At 43.1% G+C, this 22,853-nt stretch overlaps 2 protein-coding genes across 4 annotated transcripts in view; one reads left to right on the top strand and one right to left on the bottom strand.

Moving 5' to 3' along the window:
• Window positions 1-484, bottom strand: part of NAV2 (neuron navigator 2) — an 874,724-nt gene extending 874,240 nt beyond the window's left edge. The window contains exon 1 of the mRNA XM_043451131.1: window positions 361-484. The gene's annotated coding sequence lies outside the window, so the exon portion shown is untranslated. The remainder of the gene's footprint in view (window positions 1-360) is intronic.
• Window positions 350-18,178, top strand: E2F8 (E2F transcription factor 8). Of its 3 annotated transcripts, none has more exons than XM_043451136.1 (13): window positions 350-473; window positions 1,655-1,775; window positions 3,423-3,701; window positions 4,046-4,202; window positions 6,270-6,584; window positions 6,809-6,970; window positions 8,886-9,023; window positions 10,706-10,909; window positions 11,227-11,314; window positions 11,572-12,103; window positions 16,411-16,543; window positions 16,661-17,055; window positions 17,427-18,178. In XM_043451136.1, exons 2-13 carry the CDS (start codon window positions 1,761-1,763, stop codon window positions 17,607-17,609), a joined length of 2,601 nt encoding a protein of 866 aa, XP_043307071.1. In that variant the 5' UTR covers window positions 350-473; window positions 1,655-1,760; the 3' UTR covers window positions 17,610-18,178. The 3 variants fall into 3 exon arrangements, with proteins under 3 accessions (XP_043307071.1, XP_043307069.1, XP_043307070.1); XM_043451134.1 differs by having other exon boundaries at window positions 356-485; XM_043451135.1 differs by lacking the exon at window positions 350-473 and adding an exon at window positions 902-1,324.
• Window positions 18,179-22,853: the final 4,675 nt, after the last annotated feature.

Genomic DNA, 22,853 nt, shown 5'->3' on the forward strand with positions numbered 1-22,853 from the left:
CGGCTGACTAAATTTAATTTCCCAACTTTGAGCAAGGGGAGGGGGTGTTTGCCCCCCCCCCAAAAAAAAAGTTTCTGAACTTTTCCCCCAACTCTGCCGTGAAGGCGGCACCGGAGGGCGGTGCCTGCACCCTGATTCGCCGCCGGCTCCGGTCTGGAGACTCGGATTGGCGCGCGTGGTCCGGGGCCGGGAAGAGCGGGCGTGGGGGAGGGGAGCGGCCCTCCCCGCCCGCGGGATCGGCTCGCGCCGGGAGCGGGTTAATTTCAAATCGGGGGCTTGACTGCTCCTGGACGGTCACGTCCACTCTGCCCGCCCGCCGGCCCGCCAGTCCCGGTCCGGGCGTTTCCCTCGGGCACCCACCTCAGCGCGGCGTTTAAGGACCGACTGACGGCCCGACACGCGGGCTCCCAGGCCTGAGCGGGGAAGGGGTGCAGAGGCGTCCCCGCTCAGCCCCCATCGGCTCCAAGTGTGAGGTGAACTGACAGGTCAGCGGGGCGCAGAGGGGCGCGGCGCAGGGCCAGACTGGCACCGGGAGAGGGATCGGGAAGGCAGCGGCAGCGGCGGCCGTTTCCCGCCTCTCGCTCCGCCGGGGGCAGTGGAGGGAGGAGCCGAGATCCCGCGCAGAGGGGAGGGGGCGAGCGAGGGGGAGGGGCGGGGACGCCGTGGTTCCGGGCGCGGGTTTGCCCGCGCTCTAGCCCCGCGCAGCTCAAGGGGCGGCGCCGACCACGGGATGGCTTTCCGCGCCAAATTTTTAAATCGAAGGCGGAAGGTCCAGACCCGCCCCTGGCGCCGCCAGCCAATCGCAGGCCTGCAGCCAACGCTCTGATTGGTTGGGAATCGTTGCCCTAGAAACCGCGAGGATGCTGTCCGGGAACTGCCTGACTGGCGGCGCGCGTACTGGGCCCAGGGGGGAGGGGAGTTGGCCTGGAGCTAGGGGAAGCGCGCCGGGCGCGGGAGCGGGTGGCGACTGTACCTGGTTGCCTTGCTGAGCAAATGCAGCTTTCCATGGTAGGGTCCAGGATTGTGGCGTGAACTGGCCACCTGAATAGCAAGTACATTTTTTAAGTCGCAACTTTACGGAAGTCTTAAAAAAAGTTTTAATCGGAAGGCGCTCTTTAAATGCCCAGGAGCTTAAGGATTGAATTTGGAAGTTACCTATCAAGCTTTTCCCCCCAAGACTTTGTTGCTGATCCCATGCACGTGTGTGTCAAGGGAGAAACTCAAGCATCTAGATGTAGACTTTTATCCAGATACTCGGGGTTGTAGCTCCTTGGCCGGAACCTGGGCTCATGCGCTTGAGTCCGGAACTCTGATCTGTGAACAGGTGGGTGCTTGTGCGCGCTGGAGTCCATTCGGTGGGGTCCGGAGAATGCTTTGCCCTCTCTTAAGGTGGACAAGGGCTGTCACTGGAATTTCTGTGGGTTGCTTGAAGTCTTACTGACGGCAGATCGGCTTGCTGAAGTAATTTACGGGCGTTTGATGGGCGTCCTCTGCCCTGTGGGGCTATCTCCGGTCGGGAATAAAATGTTGAGTATAGTTTATCAGTTTTCTTTACCTTAGCCTTTGTTTCAGCAGACTGGCGTCCCGTCAAGGTATTTTCAACAGATCTCCTGCATTTTTCTTTAACTTTTTCTATTTTCTTTTTTTCTTTAAGGATATTAAACTTCTTAACTGGACTACCTGAACTACTTGAACCATCAGGATAAAGAACTCCAGATTTTTCATTTTTAAAGAAACTAAATGTATGAGGAATTTACAGAATGGAGAACGAAAAGGTACTTTTTTAGCTTCAGTATTCATCCTTGTAGTTTTAAATGCAACATTATCCTGATTTTACTGAATAATTTTTCAGTATCCAACATCTTACTAATGCTACATTCTTTTTTGGTTAACCCCTATAAAAACCTAGAAGGAAGGGAAATTTAATTTTTGAAAAGGGGAAATGTTACCCAGGATTAATCTTTCTAGTTTTTAGTGATTTGGTGGAAGTTTCAAAGAGATAAGTCGAGAGAAAAGATATTTTTAAGAATAATAAAGTTTGTTAGCTGCTTTATGGTATTTCTGAGAATTCTTAAACTGTAAGAATTCAGAAAGGGCATTTGACATGATTTGACATTAGATCTCTTGTTAAGATAATTTTCTACCAAATCACCAGTTTCTTTTAACTATAGGGGCCACTGTCACTGGGGATATCTTGATTGATGTCTAAATACTGATAGGGTTAAAAAATGAAATATACAAATTTCCTAAAAATTTTAGATGTAAACAAATAAGAGAACTGCTGTTGCTTCTGACGGTCAGAGGCAAAGGACAGCAGCCCTGAGAAAAATCCCATTCTTGGATCAGAACCTCTCAAGTGTACTATCTCGGTGCACTTACCTGCCATCCCAAGCATTTTCTTTAAAATAGATACAGATGATGAGAATGTGTGAAGTCGCCAGTGGCCAAAAGTAGAAGAAACATAGTCTCCTTTAGTCTTTAAGGTATATGGAGAAGGCAATGGCAACCCACTCCAGTACTCTTGCCTGGAAAATCCCATGGATGGAGGAGCCTGGTAGGCTGCAGTCCATGGAGTCGCTAAGAGTCGGACACGACTAAAGCAACTTAGCAGCAGCAGCAGCAGTCTTAGGTATGAACTGCTGTTAATTTACCCTCTTACGTCTCAGTGGCAGCCCAGTCTCTGCCAGGAACCAGCTTTGTGGTCTTGGGTTAACTAATTTTACTTCTCTGGGTTCCATTTTCTCCATCTGTAAAGTGAAAAGGGTAAATATTCAAAGAGCAGAATTTTCTCCTTGTAGCCACTCTGGATTTTGCTCCCGAGTGGATTTTGCTAACAAGTCTGACCACATGCTAGCCCTCACCCTGTTTCCTTGGCTCTCTGACTTTTTTTCATCAGTGGTATTTTACTGAGTATCCACTGCATGCAACTGTTGTACTAGGTGTACACATAAGTGAATGGCATATGGTTTCTGCCATGGAGACCTTATACTTATTACAGTGTCATGAGTCAAGTCACTCCAAGGAGTTTGGGGTCACTTAAAATTATCAGTCCTATCAAGAGGAGTTAAGTAAAAGGTATATGGGAACTCTCTGGAGGATCTTTGCAACTCTAAATCTAAAATTATTTCAAAATAAAAAATTTTAAATAGTAAGTCTTAAAGATTTCTTTTTAAATTCTTGGAACATAAGATGAAAATTTTAAATCCATGCATTGTTGCAGAATTAAAAATGGGGAATTTAGCTGTTATGGACAAATGTCAAAGTGATCACTGGAATATAGTCGCTAATTTAATCATCTCTTACAACCTCACTGAGCATGTTTCCTAAGTACTATTTCTATTTATACAATTCTTAGAGTCAAAAGCTATCTGATAAATCTTTTTTTTAATACTGGATTTAATGATTGACTTGTTTTGAACCAGGAAAATCTCTTTTTCGAGCCACATAAAAGGGGACTGATGAAAACACCTCTGAAAGAATCCACTGCAGCAAATATAGTGTTGGCAGAGATCCAGCCTGACTTTGGCCCTTTAACCACACCCACCAAGCCCCAGGAGATCTCCCAGGGGGAACCGTGGACCCCAACAGCCAACCTCAAAATGCTCATCAGTGCCGTGAGCCCCGAGATCCGGAACAGGGATCAGAAAAGGGGTTTGTTTGACAACAGAAACGGATTACCTGAGGTCAAAGATTGTTTACATGTAGGTTGGTTTGCAGAGGACTGGGTGGAAACTGGGGGATTTGGGGAGCTAGGAAGGGGGGTGGCTGTTGAGGAGGCAACTGGCAATATAAAGCGCTATCCCAGTCAGAGCACTGGAAAGGTTTGGACCCCATCAAATACAGCTCTGGGAAATCTGAATCTGTCACTTATTTATGAGCTTCTTCCCTTTCAGATCCTTCAAGCAGTTTATCCTGACTTCTCCCCACTTATCTTCCCAATTTTGCAGCCACTGAAGCAAACTATATATATAAGTGTAAGTCATTGAGCACTAATGCCTCCAATAAATCTTTCTCAATAAGACATTATTTACATCTTTCTTTGTAGGAACACTTCTCTGGAGATGAATATGAGAAATCCCAACCCAGTCGAAAAGAGAAAAGTTTAGGATTGTTGTGTCATAAGTTTTTAGCTCGATACCCTAACTATCCCAACCCTGCTGTGAATAATGACATCTGTCTTGACGAAGTAGCCGAAGAACTTAGTAAGTATGCAAAGAGCTCGCTGAAATGGTCAGTCATTAAAGGCACCTCACAGACTGAGTCCTTCAGACCCACGCTCCTTCTGGCCAGTGTTTGTAATGACACAAGGCCACACGGAAATTATCCATTGGTCAAGCCCTATTAATTTCAGAATAATAGCATGTAGTTCCCAGTCACATTTAAGTCTTAAAACAGAAGCAGAAAATCACAATGGAGATTGCTCTGACTGTACTGTGAAAGCTCTGAAGCTTTAAAGTAAGGCAACATTGTGTTATGACTTATTTCACAAACAGCTACAACTCTGAACTTGCATCTTGTTTCTCATTGAGGAGCCAGGCTGCCAAATGCTTTCTTCACAGTTGACATGAGGGTCAGCCTCTGGGCATGGGAGCCAAGCTTTAGCCCTCTCTGCCATTCAGCACTTTCTGAATGTTTTGTTTGCCAAAAGTTACTGTATCCCCCTTCCCTCTTTTCCTCCTCTCTTCATGGACTCAAATCTAGTTAGAGCTTAAAAAGGAATCCGTGGCAAATGTGGGATACCTTTGGAGGCATGAAAATACTATGACCTGAATCTGTAAAGAGATATACAGGATATTTTAGTATATAGCTATCACCCCATGAAGGACAGTTTTGCCTTTCTAATACATGTTTATATGTATCAACTTTAAGAAATGCCATTTAGATTCCTCTCTTCACATACACTTCATTATAGCTATAGAGGGTGTACCATTTAATTTAGCAGGTATCTGGATTACCTACTATGGCAGGCAATGTCGTAGCAGCTGGGATAACATCAGTGGACAGAAAGAACAAAGTTCCTGCTCCTGTGGAACCTGCTTTCCAGTGGAGACAATAGACAATATGCAAAGGACATAATAAGTGGGTAATTAGGATGTAAGAAGGTAATGTGTGCTAAAGAAAAGCAAATGCAGACCAGGCTAGATGGAAATCCAGAGTGCTAAGAGTGTGCTCTGTAATTTTAAACTTCATTTTAAATTAAGTAGTTGGGTCAGGCCTTGTTAGGAGGGTGACATCTGAGCAAGGACTCAAGAATAGAGGTGGGGAACCATGAGGACATCTGGGAGAGGGATTCCAGCTGGAAGGAACAGCCTAGCACACAAAGGCCCTCTGGCAAGTTCCAGGAACCAAGGAATCGCAGCACCTTGTACCAATCATATGACAGCCATGTTTGTGTGTGTGTGTTGGGAACTAATATAAGAAATGGAGTGTAGAGGGTGGAATTTAGAGCTCTAAAGACTTGATTTTGCCACTTACTAGCTCTGTGCTCTTAGCTGCTCTTTGAGCAGCTTAACCAGCCTGACCCTCTTATCTCCTCATCATTAAAGCATGGATAATAAGGAGAAGTTTCAAAATGGCAACCCACTCCGGTGCTCTTGCCTGGGAAATCCCATGGACAGAGGAGCCTGGCAGGCTACGGTCCACAGGAGTCCCAAAGAGTTGGACACGACTTAGCAACTAAGTAACTTTCACACTCAGGATGGATTTTCTAGCTCAAGTCTCCCTTTGAGGAACTGCCTCATTTTGTACTGCTCTGTGTAAAAGTAAAGACTATTGTTAAAGAAATAAAAAAGCATGGATAATAATCACCTACGTCACAAGTTAGGGTAAAATCTTCCTAAACTTGTATGATGCATCAAAGACCCTCAATAAATGTCACCTTTCTAATTTATATTAACTGTACCCTTTGAGAACAGGGGCATGCCTTTCTCATCTTCATACTCTTTAGCATGTGCTATGCTCAGACACTTAGTTGTATTTGACTCTTTTTGACCCTATGGACCATAGCCCACCAAGCTGCTCGGTCCATGGGGATTCTCCAGGCAAGAATACTGGAGTGGGTTGCCATGCTCTCCTCCAGGGGATCTTCCCAACCCAGAGATCGAATCCAGGTCTCCCACATTGCAGGCAGATTCTTTACCATCTGAGCCACTAAAGTTATTTAATCCAGAACCTACGGACTAAGAATCCCTGGGGAAAAGAAAGGTATTCGATTCTATCCACATTACAATATCTGATCCTAGTAAGATGCCATTGCTTGTTCTCCGCAGATGTTGAGCGCCGACGCATTTATGATATTGTCAACGTCCTAGAGAGTCTACATATGGTGAGCCGGCTCGCCAAAAACAGGTACACTTGGCACGGGCGACACAACCTCAACCAGACCCTTGGGACTTTGAAAAGCGTCGGGGAGGAGAACAAGTACGCCGAGCAGATTATGATGATCAAAAAGAAAGAATATGAACAAGAGTTTGACTTTAGTAAGAGTTACAGTATAGAGGATCCCATCATCAAATCAAACACTGGCCAAAATGGACACCCAGACATGTGTTTTGTCGAACTCCCTGGAGTGGAATTTCGGGCAGGTGAGAGAGCTGGTATTGAAAAGCTCAGGTGGAAGGGAACCTCTTGGAGGTCTAAAGACCAGGTTCCTTAGGGAACCCAGCTCAAAGCTACTGCTGCTTTTCATATGAAAAAAATGCTGCATGTCAACCGTGGGATCAGGTTGCAGTATTTTTAGCTTTGTTACTTTAGAAAGCCCTTGTCCCTTCATGAATTTTAATTCTCTAATCCTCTTCCTTTTCCAAAGCCTCTGTAAACAGCCGCAAAGACAAGTCTTTAAGAGTGATGAGCCAAAAATTTGTGATGCTGTTTTTGGTGTCAACGCCTCAGATAGTAAGCTTGGAAATTGCTGCCAAGATTTTAATTGGGGAGGACCATGTGGAAGATTTGGATAAAAGCAAGTTTAAAAGTAAGTGGCCCAACTGCCGTGGACTTTTGGACCTACTCTTAAATTACTTTCAAATACATGGGCTATGTAAACAGATCATCTCTAGTTAGGCTATTATATCTTCACTTCTCCCCAGAATTCATGAAGATACTGCTTGAGCTAGCTTGTAGGATTCAAAGATATGTATATAGCTACTCTTACCTGACACTTTGATTTATCTACCTCACTTGATACTGTAACACTGCCTCCATTTTACAGCGTCTGAAGTCTAAATAAGCAGTAAAATGGGACTGGAACCCAAGTCTCTGTTCTCTCCACTGACTCTCGTATTTGAGGGTATAAATAACTTCTAACACTGTCTCCAGAAGTGACCCGCAACACAGTGGATTGGACATTTTGAAAGAGTGGTTTTACAGTGTCCCCGCTCTGCACTTACTACCTTAGACAGTTCGAGTCCATAGTGACTTGGCTGGCCCAGGCAACCCAGCCTGTCTAGCATGGTAGGCAAGGCTTGCTCTCTGCCTGAAACCAGAGCCTGACACTCTGTCCTGTGTGCGGACGACCGCCATCAGGAGCCATCCCAAGGGCTTGCTCCTGAGAGTCTGCCCCATCTTTAAGCAAGGAGTTACCTAACAGTAATTGCTCTTCTTTTTACAAGCAGAAATGTTTATTTAAATATTGGATTTTCTTTCACGGCTACTAATTATTTCCAATTCTTAAATAAAACTACTTGATTTCACTATGGGAAAAAAAAAAAAGCATGATTTTAGCCAGAATATCTGCTCTCTGTTGGGAAGAAATCATAGATTGGAGTCTTAAAACAGCTCTGCCCTTGCCTCTAGAAAAGACTTTGCAGGAACTGTCCCATGCATACACAAAGAGGAGCAGAGAGAAGGTGTAGAAGGCATTAGCTGACCTCCGAGCAGGGCATTAGGCTGGCCTGGACATGGATCACTCAGGGGACCGGCTGACTGGTGACCCCGAGGCATAGCAGAGGCTGAGGGAATGCCTGGGAGGTGTCATGCAGACCCCTTCCCATCCCTGTGAAGCTGTACTGGTCCCATGAAAGTATTGAGACACCTCCAGTTTGATGGTGTCTCCATAAAGACAAAATGAGTAGAGATTAAGGCAGTAAGGCTAGCATTTGGCTTAGGAGATTTGTCATTTCAGAAAACACATCCCAGTCCTACCGATGGGCCGCCTGCTTTCTCTGAGTCACCAGTTTTCAGCTCTTTATTTCACTGGTTAGTCACAGCCTTGGAAACTATTCCAGGAACTACACATGTGTAATTTGCTGAATCCCTAGGGAATTCAGAACCTTCTTGCATGGCTGTGAAGGCGGGGCTCAATCTGCAGCTTTGTACTATAAGCTAAAGTAAAGGCAGACTTCTGTAGAAGAGCTTTTCATGATATGTAAGACTTACAGAATTAGCAAATCTATGCTTTGCGTATACATATGGACAGTATACATGTTTATAAATTTTGATAGGTATAAAAATTTTCCATGCTTGTGAAATACATTTATTTTCACAAATTATCACAAGCTGGAAAATAATACATTTATCATTGATTATTTCTATTTGTTCCTAAAATTCTGAATCCTCATTAGGAGATGCCCAGCAGTGGTAACTTTTTATTAGAAAATCTGTAACATGTTTCCCAATAGGGTGATCCAATTGAGTCATTTTTCCTTTTTCAACGTGTGCTTTTGTTTCAAAATCCAGTATCAGCAGTAATTGAGTCTCAATATTTAAAACTTTTTTGTTTTAATTAAAGCAGTATCACTATAATAACTCAAGAAAAGTCACATTTTTCTCTGACATTGATGGTTAGGATAGCTCTTTGAGTGTACACTGTACTCGTGAAGTCCTTAGGAAGCAAAGTCCTTTGATCTTTCATTATTCCATTAAGTGATATATATACTTTTTTCCCCCAGCAAAAATTAGGAGGTTGTATGATATAGCTAATGTTCTGAGTAGCCTGGATCTTATCAAGAAAGTTCATGTTACAGAGGAAAGAGGCCGAAAACCAGCTTTTAAATGGACAGGCCCAGAAATCAGTCCAAAGCCTAGTGGTATGTATTTATTTCCTTTTATTCATTGCTTCATTACTTTGAATTAATGCACATTTAGAAATATACTTCCTTTCTCTTCCTACCCTTACTCCCACATGGGAAGAGCATATATAAGTGACTGAAAAGACAAAGATGAGCACCAACATGGACAGCCTGGCCCTTGGTTCCGTCAGTAACTCAAGGTCCATAACCATCACACCCATGTGTAGGAGGCAAAATCTGTGTGTAAAAGAATTTGACAAAGTTGAAACAGAGCCTCTGCATGTGGAGAATATGAAATGGATTCACTCCAGAATGAATATTCTGTCTCCATCTCAACTCTGGGATTCTTACCTTTTGTGTTCTACCAAGACCCCACACACAGAAGTTCTGGAAAATGGCAAGAACACAGGCCACGGAAGCAGAGGGGAAGCTTAGGTTCCAGTCCCAAGTCTGTCACTTATTCCAGCTGTGTGGCCTTGGGCAGGTGACTTCTATAAGACTGCTTCCTCACCCCTAGTAGAAAGAACGACAGCGCCTTTGCGAGGTTATTGTGGTTTTGGATATAACCTCAATGAGAGGTCCTTCAGTGCAGGGGTTTGGAGGACAGGCTCTGGGCTAGACTGATCAAGTTCATATCCCAGGCCCACGTTCTTCTAGCTGAGAGACCCCGAAACAGTTAGTTAATGTCTGAAACGTCTCTGAAATGAGGGTGCATTTCCTGAGAAGTACCTGCCTGAGTTGTGGAGAGTATCTTAGTCTGTTCAGGCTGCCACAACAGAGTACCATCGACTCGGTGGCTGATAAACAATATATTTACTTCTTATAGTTCTGGAGGCTTGGAAGTCCAAGATCAAGTTGCTGGCAGAATCAGTGTCTGGTGAGGACCTGCTTTCTAGACTTTTCTAGTCTTTTCATAGTAACCTCACATAGTGGAAGAAGACTAGAGAGCTCTGTGGAGTCCCTTTTATAAGAACACTAATCCTATTCAAGAGGGTTCCACCCTCATGAACATCTCCCAAAGGCCCCACCTCCCAGTACCATCACATTGGACAACAGGTTTCAACATGTGAATTTGGGGAGAGGGGATGGGGCAAGGGATGCGAACATTCAGTCCATAGCAGGGAGGGTCACCCTATTTCATCAGATGAAGTCTCCACTGATTCTGAGATACCCGATGTTTTATATTTCAATAAGAAATAAGAACCACTAACAGTCACCCTGAGAGCATACCGCTGGTATGCCGCCCGGGCTGGAGAGACAATCTGTAAGATGACAAAGTCTTTCAGAGATGTTAAAGTGAATTATTATCTCAGAATTCATTCAGAATAAGATGAACAAGTTTTTTTAGGTAAAGCCCTTGAAATGGTATCTGGCACATAGTAGGCACATAACTGTTGCCACTTTAATCTGAAATCATTTTAGAACCATTCCCAGGTGGCTCAGTGGTAAAGAACCCATCTACAAATGCAGGAGACACAGGAGATGCCAGTTCGATCCCTGAGTCAGGAAGATCCCCTGGAGGAGGAAATGGCAAGTGTTCTTGCCTGGAGAATCCCTATGAACAGAGGAACCTGGCGGGCTACAGTCCATAGGGTCGCACAGAGTTGGACATAACTGAGCAAGCGCACACTCACTGACCTCATACCCCAGAAGGAGGCTGAACCACTCATGTCTTAACACATTGCCCTTTCCTGTTACAGGTCTCAGCCCAGTCCTTCCTTTTGCTGCCTCTGATTTGGAAGCAAGGCGGTCTTCAAAAGACAACTGTGCCAAAAACCTCTTTTCCACACGTGGGAAACCAAACTTCACTCGACACCCATCTCTCATCAAACTGGTAAAGAGCATAGAGAGTGACCGGAGAAAGATAAATTCTGCTCCCAGTAGCCCTATCAAAACCCACAAAGGTATGTTTGCTATCATGTCAGGGCTCTGCTTGAAAGAATCCCTCTCCATCTGACTTTTAGCTTCCTTGATCCCTCCTCGGGACTTGCTAGAGAATTGTTTGTTTCCATAGTCCCAAACACACTTGAAACCCAACTTACATATGAATTAAAGGATAAAATGTGAATTGTGGGGTTTATCATTTAATTACTGTGTGATTTGGGGGAGGAGGGCAGTGCAATTTTTCTGTTCCTTTGACCTCAGTGATGTTTCATTTGTGTGAAGATTCATTCTTTTGCTTTGACCAACTCCCTACCCCACCTTCTTTTTATTTTACCAGCTGAGAGCTCTCAGAATTCTGCACCTTTCCCGAGTAAAATGGCTCAGCTCGCAGCTATCTGCAAAATGCAGTTAGAAGAGCAATCAAGGTAGGTGGGCAACGCTCTTCAGTAACAGGATGCATCACTTTACATTGCATCATTAGGATTACTTATTTCATGTAAGAATAGGCAATAACCTTGGAAACTGGTGAGAGAATCGTCTCTAACTCATAATGTGGAATCATGACAGAAACTATCTGCTAGTTTCATAAAAGCGTAGCTTCAATCTGGGGCAATCTAAAATGGTAGAACGTTTTAGAGAACATGTGTTTCCACTGTCTCATGTTTTCAATCTTGTCTTTTAGTGAACCCAGAAAGAAAGTGAAGGTACAGCTGGTAGGATCTGGGCACTGCAAACCTGTGGCCCCTCTGGACACTCCAGCAAATGCCGAGCTAGAGATGTCGGCACCGTCCCTCATCCAGCCCCTGGGGGTGGTCCCCCTCCTCCCCAGCCCGTTGTCACCAGCAGTGCCCGTGATCCTACCTCAGGCCCCTTCGGGCCCATCGTATGCCATCTACTTGCAGCCTGCCCAGGCCCAAACTCTAACGCCACCCCCAGGCCCGAGCCCCACGGTCTGCCCCACCACCTCTTCTAGCACTATGAGGTCAGAAGACTCCGCTGATGCCACCGGTGAGAATGCAGACGGTGACTCCCCAAAGTCCAGTGCATCCACCAGGCCTGGAAGTTTGCCGCCCGGGCTGGAGAGACAAGGTGCAAAGAACCGAGAGAGGGAGCCAGCTGGAGAAAAAGGCTCAAAGAGGGCGAGCGCGCTCGAGGACAGTGGTTCCAAAAAGAAATTTAAAGAAGACTCGAAAGCTCCTGAAAATGTCTCCACAGTAAGTACAGCCTTGAACTGTGCAAAGCTTTAGGTACTCCCCAGTTGATTAGGAGGGACTCTGCTGGCTTGTGAAATTTACCAGAGCAAAGAGCAGTCTCCCAGAAAACAGGGGAACTGTTCCTTAGCGTCCCATAATCCAAACAAGGCCTCGGACAGCTAATCCCCTGACTGGGATGGCGGCAGGGGCATTTTTAACCTTTGGAGGAAGGGATTATCTGCTCTCTTTTTAAAGCACCGTGGGTGGTTGTCCTTAAGTCCATTTCTCTGTCCCCCACTGGAATGCAAACACCTGCCATGAAAGTCTTAAATAATTTACAAGCAGACGTGACCCCAAATGAATGGATGGACGCATAGGGTTCCTCTAACTCCTGCTTTCTGAGTCATTACTTGATATTTGTTTGACGTCATGTAAGTGGCATCTGTGGCCAAGCAGAGAAATGGCTCCCCCCCGTTTTTACTTTCTTCGTCAAATTTAAACCAAAATTTCCATGTTGTGCAAAAAGAAAAATCAGACTTAGCTTGGCAAGGTTTAGGTGTATTTGATGCATTGGTATCTAGATGTTTTGATGTTCTAGACAGTTTTTTCCTGGATGGAGTTTAATTCGGGAAGGAAAGAACATGTATTGGCTGCCTACCCACATGCTAGATGGCAGAAGTGTTAAGCACTTTTGCATACGTTATCTCATTTTCCACTCTGGGGACAATTGTATATGAAAGACAGCATCACCAGATAAACAAACATCACTAAACATGGAAGCAGAAGTTAATCTCTCATTTTATCCCTGCTGTTAACTCAGGTTACTTTACTTCTCTACGTCTTGTTTTCCCACATCTATAAAGAATTTGTTCTGCCAGTTTTTCCTGATTGTCTACTGGGTATGAAGCACTGGTGCTCCGGATCAAATCAGCACCTGCCTTTGGGGATGATTGCTTTTGAGAACTTGCCCCAGGGCCTTATTACAGTTTTTGTGAGGTTAAGTGAATTTATGACATGATGATATACATAAAGGGGTTTGTGATCCTTTCAAGGCACTATAGAAGCTGAAGGGTATTATCTGTAACTGTTGTTGTTAAGGAGGCTTTAGAGTCTGTCAGATCTTCCCTGAGGATGGCCTCCTAGTAACCATTCAAAACATCCATTATCTTAGCATAGTATCATTTTGCATTTAATACACATGCTAGGGGGAAAATCACAAGGCTTCAGCTTGATTTGATTTTCTGGGAGGTCCATAATCTCTTTGGGGCAATGGGTATGATTTAATAATGGTCTCCTGTTGCTCACTTAGTTATTCAGGATTAGGGTTTTCACTGGATAGATTCCTCACACCCACTTCTCTTCTTTTCATCTCTGACTTCATTTTGACCATTTCTTTTTAGCATGGACTGAGCAGCACAAAGAAAGGGAGAGATTCACGTGTTAATTCTTTCAACAAACATTTACTGAGAATCTACACTTCTAGGGGTGGAGAGAAGAGAGTATACAAACAAATGCAAGCATATCAGGTAGTGAATAATAAGAAATATAGTGAAAACAAAAGAGGATAGTGTCCTAGGAAGAGGGGTAGGAGTGCTCATATAGTCTGGGTGAGAAGATGTACAAGTGGCAATATGTCAAATTATTTTCATCCTGCTACTTTAATAGTTCTAATTTTAAAAAAGGAATTGGCATTATAGATGAAACAATTTTGTGATGAATGTAGTTTATAGGAAAAGGAGAAGTAATTATTATTAGAGTTTTGCTGGAGATTTGAAGAGAGTTAAACCAGAAAACATTGTACTATAAGATGCCAAAGAGCAACTGTTGGTAAAACACCTAAATCTACCCCTTGAAAATTCTCTATTCCTGCAGCCTTCAAGGAACCTGCTAGTAAAGATATTGAACAGAACCAAGCATCTAAGAAACAAAATTGAAAGTTTGTGGTACCCCTTAGCACTGGGGATTCTGACCGCACCTATTAACAGCTAGATCAAAACATAGGCCGTTGTTTTGACAGTGGTGAGAAGAAAGATCTGCAGGGAGATGAAAGGTGGGCCTCTGGTTTACAAGAGCTGCTTTTCGCTTTTACCAGTCCTGTTCCTGCTAAGACCGATCAGACTTTGCAGGCAGCTCAGCCACCCATGTAGGCTCTGTTGGAAAAGTACTGTGATGAGCAGGCGTGCTGCAGACACACACAGCCCAACACTCTGGCCATTTCTGTGTGGAATGTAACTTTATTCCCTAAAGCTTTTTCTGCGTGATATTTGGACATCTAATATGAATTAATCAGTTCTCTTATCTGTCATTTTTGAAACCTGGTATCCTGCCCTTTCATTTGTATATTATACAAGTGTTTGCTTGGTATCATTGGAACCTAAAGTACTAGGGGGAAAAAAGATCTATAGTTGTATAATTCCTTTATTCCAAATCAGGAGTCAGCAAACTTTTCTGTACAGATTGTGTGGTTTAGTCACTAAGTCATGTCCAACTCTTTGCGACCCCATGGACTGTAGTCTGCCAGGCTCCTCTGTCCATGGAATTCTCCAGACAAGAATACTGCAGTAGGTTGCCATTTCTATCTCCAGGTGATCTTCCTGACCCAGGGATTGAACCCACATCTCCTGCATTGCAGGCAGTCTCTTGTATTTCAGGTGGATTCTCTACCAACTGAGCCACAAGGGAAGCTTTCTGTAAAGGGCCAGAGAGTAAATGCTTTTGGCTCTGTGGGCCATAAGGTTTCTGTTACACCTATTCAACTCTGCCATTGTAAAAATTTTTTAAAAAGTAGGAATGCATCTGCAGACAATATGTAAATGAATGGGCATGGCTATATTCCAGTACAATTTTATTTGCAAAAACAGCCAAGAGGCTATATTTGGGCCTGTGGTTTGACATTCCCTTTCTCTAAATCAACATTTCTTAACATGTTTTTTTTTCCCTTAAATACCAATATTACCAAACATTTAGTTGCTGAATAGCCTGGGAAGTGTTATATGATGAACACTCTCTTGGAGATTCACATTGTATGCCATCATGAAAGTCCCTTAGAAATTATGTCATAAAGATTCCATTTTCCTTTGTTGAATTCAACATTTCCCCAAACATAATTTAACTATGATTCAAGTAGTACCTGCTTGCATCCCATAGAAAGAACTAGAGTCCCTCAGAAGAGTCTCTGGGAAATACCATCCCACATAATTCAAGAACAATCACATAATAACCCAGCAGTGCCACTACGGTATCGGCTGCATTCAGCTTGTTCTGACAGCACCACATCATACCAAGAATTCTGGAAACAGACTTAGGATGTTGAGGGTGGTGGGGAGTGCTAGGTAAATCTTGCCCTTAAGCAGACTCAGTGCTAACTTTAGGACACTTCCTAAGACCCCAGCTGGCATTTAAGAAACATGTGGTTATTCAGGACAACCGTTGGGATGGGAAGGACGGATACTGTCTTCAAAGAGCCATAGAGCTGGCCTGCCGTGGCCCATACCACTGAAGGCTTTGGTCTGATGAGACAACCAACCACCAAGGGATATTAGTCCCAGAAGAGGCACGTGGTCATTTTTCTTCCTGTTGTTTTTGTTTGGTCGCTTACTTGTGTCCGACTCTTTGCAACCCCATGGACTGCCACGCCAGGATTCTCTGTCCTTCACCATCTCCCAGAGCTTGCTCAAACTCATGTCCATCGAGTTGGTGATGCCATCCAACCATCTCATCCTCTGTTGTCCCTTTCTCCTCCTGCCTTCAACCTTTCCTAGTATTAGGGTCTTTTCTAATGAGCCCGTTCTTTGCATCAGGTGGCCAAAGTATTGGAGCTTCAGCTTCAGCATCAGTCCTTCTAATGAATATTCAGGATTGATTTCCTTTAAGATTGACTTGTTTGTCTCACCACAAAGAAGGCTAAGCGCCTTCTTTGGAAGAATGAAAGGATGAAAGAGTGAAGTGATTAAAGGCCTGCCTTCCTTGCAAACCCAGGAAGACTGCTCAAGGGACTCTCAAGAGTCTGCTCCAACACCAAAAGTTCAAAAGCATCAATTCTTTGGTGCTCAGCCTTTATGGTCCAGCTCTCACATCCATACATGACTACTGGGAAAACCATAGCTTTGACTAGACATACCTTTGTCTGCAAAGTGATGTCGCTGCTTTTTAATATGCTATCTAGGTTTCTCATAGCTTTTCTTCCAAGGGGCAAGCGTCTTTTAATTTCATGTCTGCAGTCACCATCTACAGTGATTATGAAGCCCAAGAAAATAAGGTCTGTCACTTTTTCCATTGTTTCTTTCTGTATTCCTGTGTAAAATAAACCCTTCCTCTTTGTTTTCTAGACCCTGTTCCCATCAGGATACCTAATTCCTCTCACCCAGTGCTCAACCCTGGGGGCAGAGTCCATTCTGTCTAGTAATGAAAACTCAGGTACACTTTCCCCAAATCACAGGATCTACAGCTCCCCGATTGCAGGTGAGTGTACTTAAAAACATCTTTCAAACACAGTCATTCTCAAGCTAACTTGAGCCTTATATACTTCTTGGAAAAATGCCTGTGCTTTTAAGATATTCTCCTGCCTTTTCTTTCCAGGTGTTATTCCAGTGACATCATCTGAACTCACTGCTGTTAATTTTCCCTCTTTTCATGTAACACCTTTGAAGCTAATGGTCTCACCAACTTCCATGGCAGCCGTCCCTGTCGGGAACAGCCCGGCTCTCTCTTCGAGCCACCCAGTTCCCATCCAGAACCCAAGCTCAGCCATTGTAAACTTCACCCTGCAGCACTTGGGCCTCATCTCCCCCGGGGTGCAGGTGTCTGCCAGCCCCGCACCCGGAACCTCTGCCGTGTCGCCAAGAATAGAGGCTGTTAGTGTCACACCCGAACATGCAGGCGTTCAGCAAGGAAGGGCCACCAAGTATGACTCATCCATCCTGAGCCAGAACCAACCAAATGGACAATCAGCTGTAGGGACAGGGGCACAACAGGTGAGAGTGTGTCCATTCATTGATGTTTTTTTCTCTTTCAGTTATTAGGTCCCAAATATCAGTATCATGGGAGACTCATTTTTGCTTTCGGACAAGGAAAGGATGGGAGAAGGAAATGCTTAAAGGCCTGCCTTCCTTGTAAATCCAGCGAGAATGCTCAAGGAGTCCAGATTATGGGGTTATCATGAGCTTTTTTCCCCCTTAACAAAAATAGTTGAGAGTGTGAAACTCAGGCAGACTCACTTAGCAGATTTCGGAGCATTCGAGGTTCCCATCATGTGACACGTCCTTCCAGTCCACTTTGCTGAGTTTGCCGGGACATGTACTTGTCTGTTTGGGTCTGACTTTTCCCCATTCTTCTTTCTAATCAGCCTGTTCCTGTGACACCCAAAGGGTCCCAGCCAGTGGCCGAAAGCTTCTTCCGTACTCCAGGTGGACCAACAAAGCCAACAGGCTCCACCTGCATGGATTTTGATGGTGCTAGTCACACCTCTGTAGGAACTCTCTTCATCCCACAGCGAAAACTGGAAGTCTCAACGGAGGATGTCCATTAATTGACATATTTGGCTTCGTTTAATCTTCTGAAGAGTTGTTTAACAGAGAAGATGACCTCAGACTGATTTGGAGAACACGTTCTCTGAAAATACTGTAAATACGTTGAGGGTTTACTTAATTGCAAAACCGACACTTATTTTCATACTTAAATATATATATATCCACACAGACATATAAATATATATTTGTATTAAGCTAAGTTCAGCCATCAGTCCTACAAAATAAAATGTTGAACTAAGGTATATTAACTTCTGGGGGAAGGGGTTCATTTTTTTCAGCTGTGCCTATCCTATTATGCCAAGTAACTGTGTTACTTCCCTTTGGGTGAACCTGTGACAGGCCTAACACAGCGCTCTCTTCAACTTTGCACAAAGAAAACGCTGTGATGTATAATGTATTTTTAAATGGGAGAACTGTAGCTATATTTTTTTGTAATTTCTTTCCGCTGTTGTTGCAGTATGTCTTTTTGTAAAGTTCGCAACAATCCTTAATCAAGTCTATGGAAAAATTATTTATAAAATGTATTTTTAATCATAAGTTGTTCAAATTAAAACTTTTCTAAAATGTATTTAACATCTTCATTTGGCCTGTTGGAAGAAAGTCTTGGTATGGAGCATGCATCCTGGTTCCCCTTAGATATGCCAAGCTTATCACCTATGTTCTTCCCCTCTTTTGATCCTGTATATGGCTCCACTTTTACAGAAGTGAGAATGGCTTCAGAGAAGCCGCTGCTTGGCCAAGGACAACCAGCTTAGTCCTGTGTGCTTTCCACCACACCCTGGGAGGTTGGAAATGAGAGGTGGGGGTCGGGGTGCTCCCTGCCCTACCCTAGCATGGCCAGCATCCACCCCAGGCCTCCCACTGTCAATAGAAGAGGGGCTGCAGTTACAGTCCTCCTTCCAAATGGCCCAGCTCCAGGGATGGGCAAATAGGATTCTGATTTCGAATCCTATACACACAAGGAATTACCGCATCAAACCCTCCATGAGCTTCAAGAGAAGGAATGAGCTACAATGTGTTCAGCATGCATTTTCTTGATCCTCTGGTTATGTGATGAATTGTACCTTAAGAATTGACACGTGCCTTCTCTGGTTGGGGTTCTTAAAGGATCATCATAATATCTATTTCCTGCATGTTTACTAAGTGCCAGGCATCACCTTACACATTCTAAAGGCATTACCTCTACAAGCTAGTATGACAAGGTCACTGAGGCTTCCAGAGATTCAAGCAGCAAGTCCAGGGTCACACTGCGAGTTTATGCAAGGACTTAACCCATGTCTTTATCCATTTATTACCCATCTGTCTCCAGATGCGTGCCCAGCAGCTCTAGGAGAACCAGGCACATCATTTCAGGGTAATCTGAATGTTTATAAACTCACCCCTTTCAAATACATTTGGTTTGAACAACCAAGTACAGCTAAGAGGGCAGATTTTCTTGCATTTTTTTAAATTTTTATTGAAGTATAGTTGACCTCCAATGTTGTGTTAGTTTCAGGTGTATAGCAAAGTGTATCAGTTTTACATACGCATTGTTGTTCAGTTGCTAAGTCATGTCCAACTCTTTCATTCCTTCCAATGAATATTCAGCCGTGACACCTTGACTACAGCCTTATAAGAAAACCCATCTAAGCCATTCGCAGACTCCTGACCCACAGAAACTAAGAGATAATAAATTCACACTGTTTGAAGACACTAAGTTTGCAGTGATATTGTCATGCAATAACCAACACAGCTACATAACCCACTGGTCTTCATAGATGTCTTTTTCCAGTTTATCTTATTATTGTTCACTGGTTTTATAGGCATTCATAGAAACAAACATCACTGAGACACAGAAGCCCCAAAGGGTTTCATGGGAGAATCACTCCATTTTTAAAGCTGGAAGCAACTTTAAAGATGCCAGATAGTAGAGTGGACAAAGTTACCTGCCCAGCACGAAATTTCTTCCTCAAACTGCCTCCTGAATTTCCTCTTAAGGAATTACTAGGTGGAGCCCAGCGGAATGTAACTGGGGTTCCCAACCCATATCAAGTAAAAGGGGGCTTGTCATCCAGTCTAAACCAACCTCCCTGGAATTTGATATTCATTTCATCCTTGCAGTAGCATTCTTACTACTCTGTCCCCACGGCAAGACTTGCTGGGGTTCCTGCTTCCCAGCCTCTGGAAAAGCCATGACACCTGCCGGAGTTCAAGCGTGATTTTCAGTCTCTGCTGACGCTGCACATCTTAGCTATCCTTCCAAGAAATGTCCTTTGCGGCAAGCGGCTGATCACACCTGTGACTGGCAAACAAAGGACCCTTACCAGATCACAGAGTGAAACTCAGAGCCAAGGTTTCCCAGCTCCCGGACTCTGTTCCCTGGGCCTGGTGAAATCCACCCAAAGGCTGAATAGAAGAGACCTTAAGAAATGCTTGGTGACAAAAGGTCTGTAAAGTCAAAGATATGGTTTTTCCACTAGTTGTGTACAGATGTGAGAATCAGGCTAGAAAGAAGTCTGAGCGCTGAAGAATTTATGCTTTCGAATTGAGATGACTGGAGAAGACTGTTGAGAGTCCCTTGGACTGCAAGGAGATCAAACCAGTAAATCCTAAAGGAAATCAACCCTGAAGGTTCATTGGAAGGACTGATGCTGAAGCTCTAAAACTCTGGCCCATCTGATGCAAAGAGCTGACTTTGATCAGAAAAGACTCTGAGGCTGGGAAGGACTAAAGGCTAAAGGAGAAGGGGGCAACAGGATGAGATGGTTAGATAGCATCACTGACTCAGTGATCATGAATCTGAGCAAACTGGGAGATTGTGGAGGACAAAGGAGCCTGGCTTGCTACAGTCTCAGGGATTGCAAAGAGTGAGACACAACTTAGTTACTAAACAACAGCAGTAGCTGATTCATGTTGTTGTACAACAGAAACTAGCACAATATTGTAAAGCAATTATCCTCCAATTAAAAATTTAAAAAAATTAAAATTAAAAAAAAAAAAAGAAAGAAATGCTTGAGCTTCCCTGGTGGCTCAGAGGGTAAAGAATCTGCCTGCAATGCATGAAACCCAGGTTCAATCCCTAGGTTGGGAAGATCCCCTGGAGAAAGTAATGACAACCTACTTTAGGATTCTTGCCTGGAGAATTTGATGGACAGAGGAGCCTGGCAGGCAACAGTCCATAGGGGTGCAAAGAGGTGGACACAACTGAGCAATTACACTTTCACTTTAAGAAATGCTTATCTCACCAGAAAACGTAAGCAACTCACATATGCTCAAATGAATGCAACATGCTATTCAAAATACCTAGAAGGGTAGTGATAGTACGAAGAAGAGATGCAAGTAACCCAGGGAATTAGAGCATCAGAATTTGCTGCAGAAAAAAAAAAAAATTGTTTAAACCCAGCTTTAAAACAAGTTTTCCTCAGCCTTGTCCTTTTCAAGCGATTAGTGTTTCTGCAGATAAAGGATAAAGAGATTTTCAGAATTTAAGCAGATAAGCTGCCTGAGCAATCCTATTAATTATACAGAAGAGTGTGGGTTGACTGCAGATTCTTTACTGTGTTTACCACTGACTGGTAGTTTTTAAATCTTGAGAACCTAAAAGAAGAGATAAGCTGGAAAGAAAATTATCATTATTCTAGGTTGAAAAAAAAAAGTATCAACCTTTTAATCAACTTAGAGTGATTTTATATCGCAAAGTTCTGTTGAGGGCATTCAGGTCAATTACTTGCTCAGTTGGATCAGTAACTAAATTAGATTTATTGTGATTGTCAACAATTTGTAGAAAAGTAGGTAGAGAATATATTATCAGTGTCCTTCAACAGTCAGGTAATTGACTACATTTCTGAGAGATTTCAAGAGAATCTTCCATATTCCATGAGTTAAGTTCAGAGTCCAATCTGCCCTGCATAATCTGATTTCTATTTTAAAAGCATTATTTTAGTTCAATCTCAGGTTTCATTCCCCCCCCCAAAAAAAAGCATTTATTCAATTTTTACCATATGCTCAGCATTGTTATGGTAAAACAATGCCAATTATCCTACTTTTGATAATAAAATATCCTCTGTGACTCTTCTAAAAGTTTATCCTTCATAAATTTTTCATTTTAGTTACTACTAATTAAAGTCTTTCTAAAATGATAATATAGCTTTCCAGATTCCTAAACAGAGTACTGTGAATATAACTAAAATATAACTTTTATAAAATATAACTTTTCTTCATGTTTCAGAGGTTCATGAGCATTATTTTATTAAATTCAAATTCAACAAACAATTTTGGGCATCTATAATAGAGTAATGTCCCCAAGGGCTATCAAATATATAGGTCTGTATCCTCCTAAAATTAATGGCTACAGAATAATTATGCTTTTCAAGTTCTGTTCTTCTGCTTCTCTTTCTCCAATTTTGATATCAGCTTCAACTTGCCTCTTTCTTCTAACTTCATGATTAATGAATCTCTCTCCTAACCTAGGAATATGGAAGGATTCCAGGAGAGCTGATGTCACCTCACTCACCTTTATAAACCAAGTCAATACAGAGGGATGGATAAAGATGCGGCACATATATACAGTGGAATATTACTCAGCCATCAAAAAGAATGAAATAATGCCATTTGCAGCAACATGGATGAACTGAGTGTCATACTGAATGATGTAAGTCAGACAGAGACAGAGAAATATCATATGACATCCCTTATATGTGGAATCTAAAAAGAAATGATACAAATGAACTAATTTACAAAACAGAAAGAGATTCACGGACTTAGAAAATGAACTTATGGTTGCCAGGGGGAAGGGATAGTTAGGGAGTTTGGAATGGTCATGTACACACTACTATATTTAAAACAGATAACCAACAAGCACCTATTATATAGCACATGGAACTCAGCTCAATGTTATGAGGCAGCCTGGACGGGAGGGGAGTTTGGGGCAGAATGGACACATGTATATGTATGTCTGAGTTCCTTTGTTGGTCACCTGAAACTATCACAACATTGTTAACTGGCTATACCCCAATACAAAATAAAAAGTTCAAAAATAAATAAGCCAAGTCAATAGATTCCTAACTACTGACAGAGCACTCTATTTCTCTCCTGTGGGGTCAAGTCCATGAGCTTCATCAGATGTTTCTCTTGCCAAATAGTGGTCCTTTCACTGTCGATACAAATCCAAAATTGTTGATACTAGGAATCTGGGACATGATGGAGTGCCAGGATTGCTGAATATAAATTACATACCTAGACTCATGATCAAAATCCAATACTTA

Source organism: Cervus canadensis, chromosome 29 (assembly GCF_019320065.1).
Source record: "Cervus canadensis isolate Bull #8, Minnesota chromosome 29, ASM1932006v1, whole genome shotgun sequence".
NCBI classification, from domain to species: domain Eukaryota; kingdom Metazoa; phylum Chordata; class Mammalia; order Artiodactyla; family Cervidae; genus Cervus; species Cervus canadensis.

Excerpts from the sequence above, each read along its gene's own strand:
- E2F8 (XM_043451136.1), top strand. Across the intron at positions 4,203-6,269 it reads CGAAGTAGCCGAAGAACTTA|ATGTTGAGCGCCGACGCATT; the intron begins GTAAGTATGCAA and ends TGTTCTCCGCAG. Across the intron at positions 9,024-10,705 it reads AATCAGTCCAAAGCCTAGTG|GTCTCAGCCCAGTCCTTCCT; the intron begins GTATGTATTTAT and ends TTCCTGTTACAG.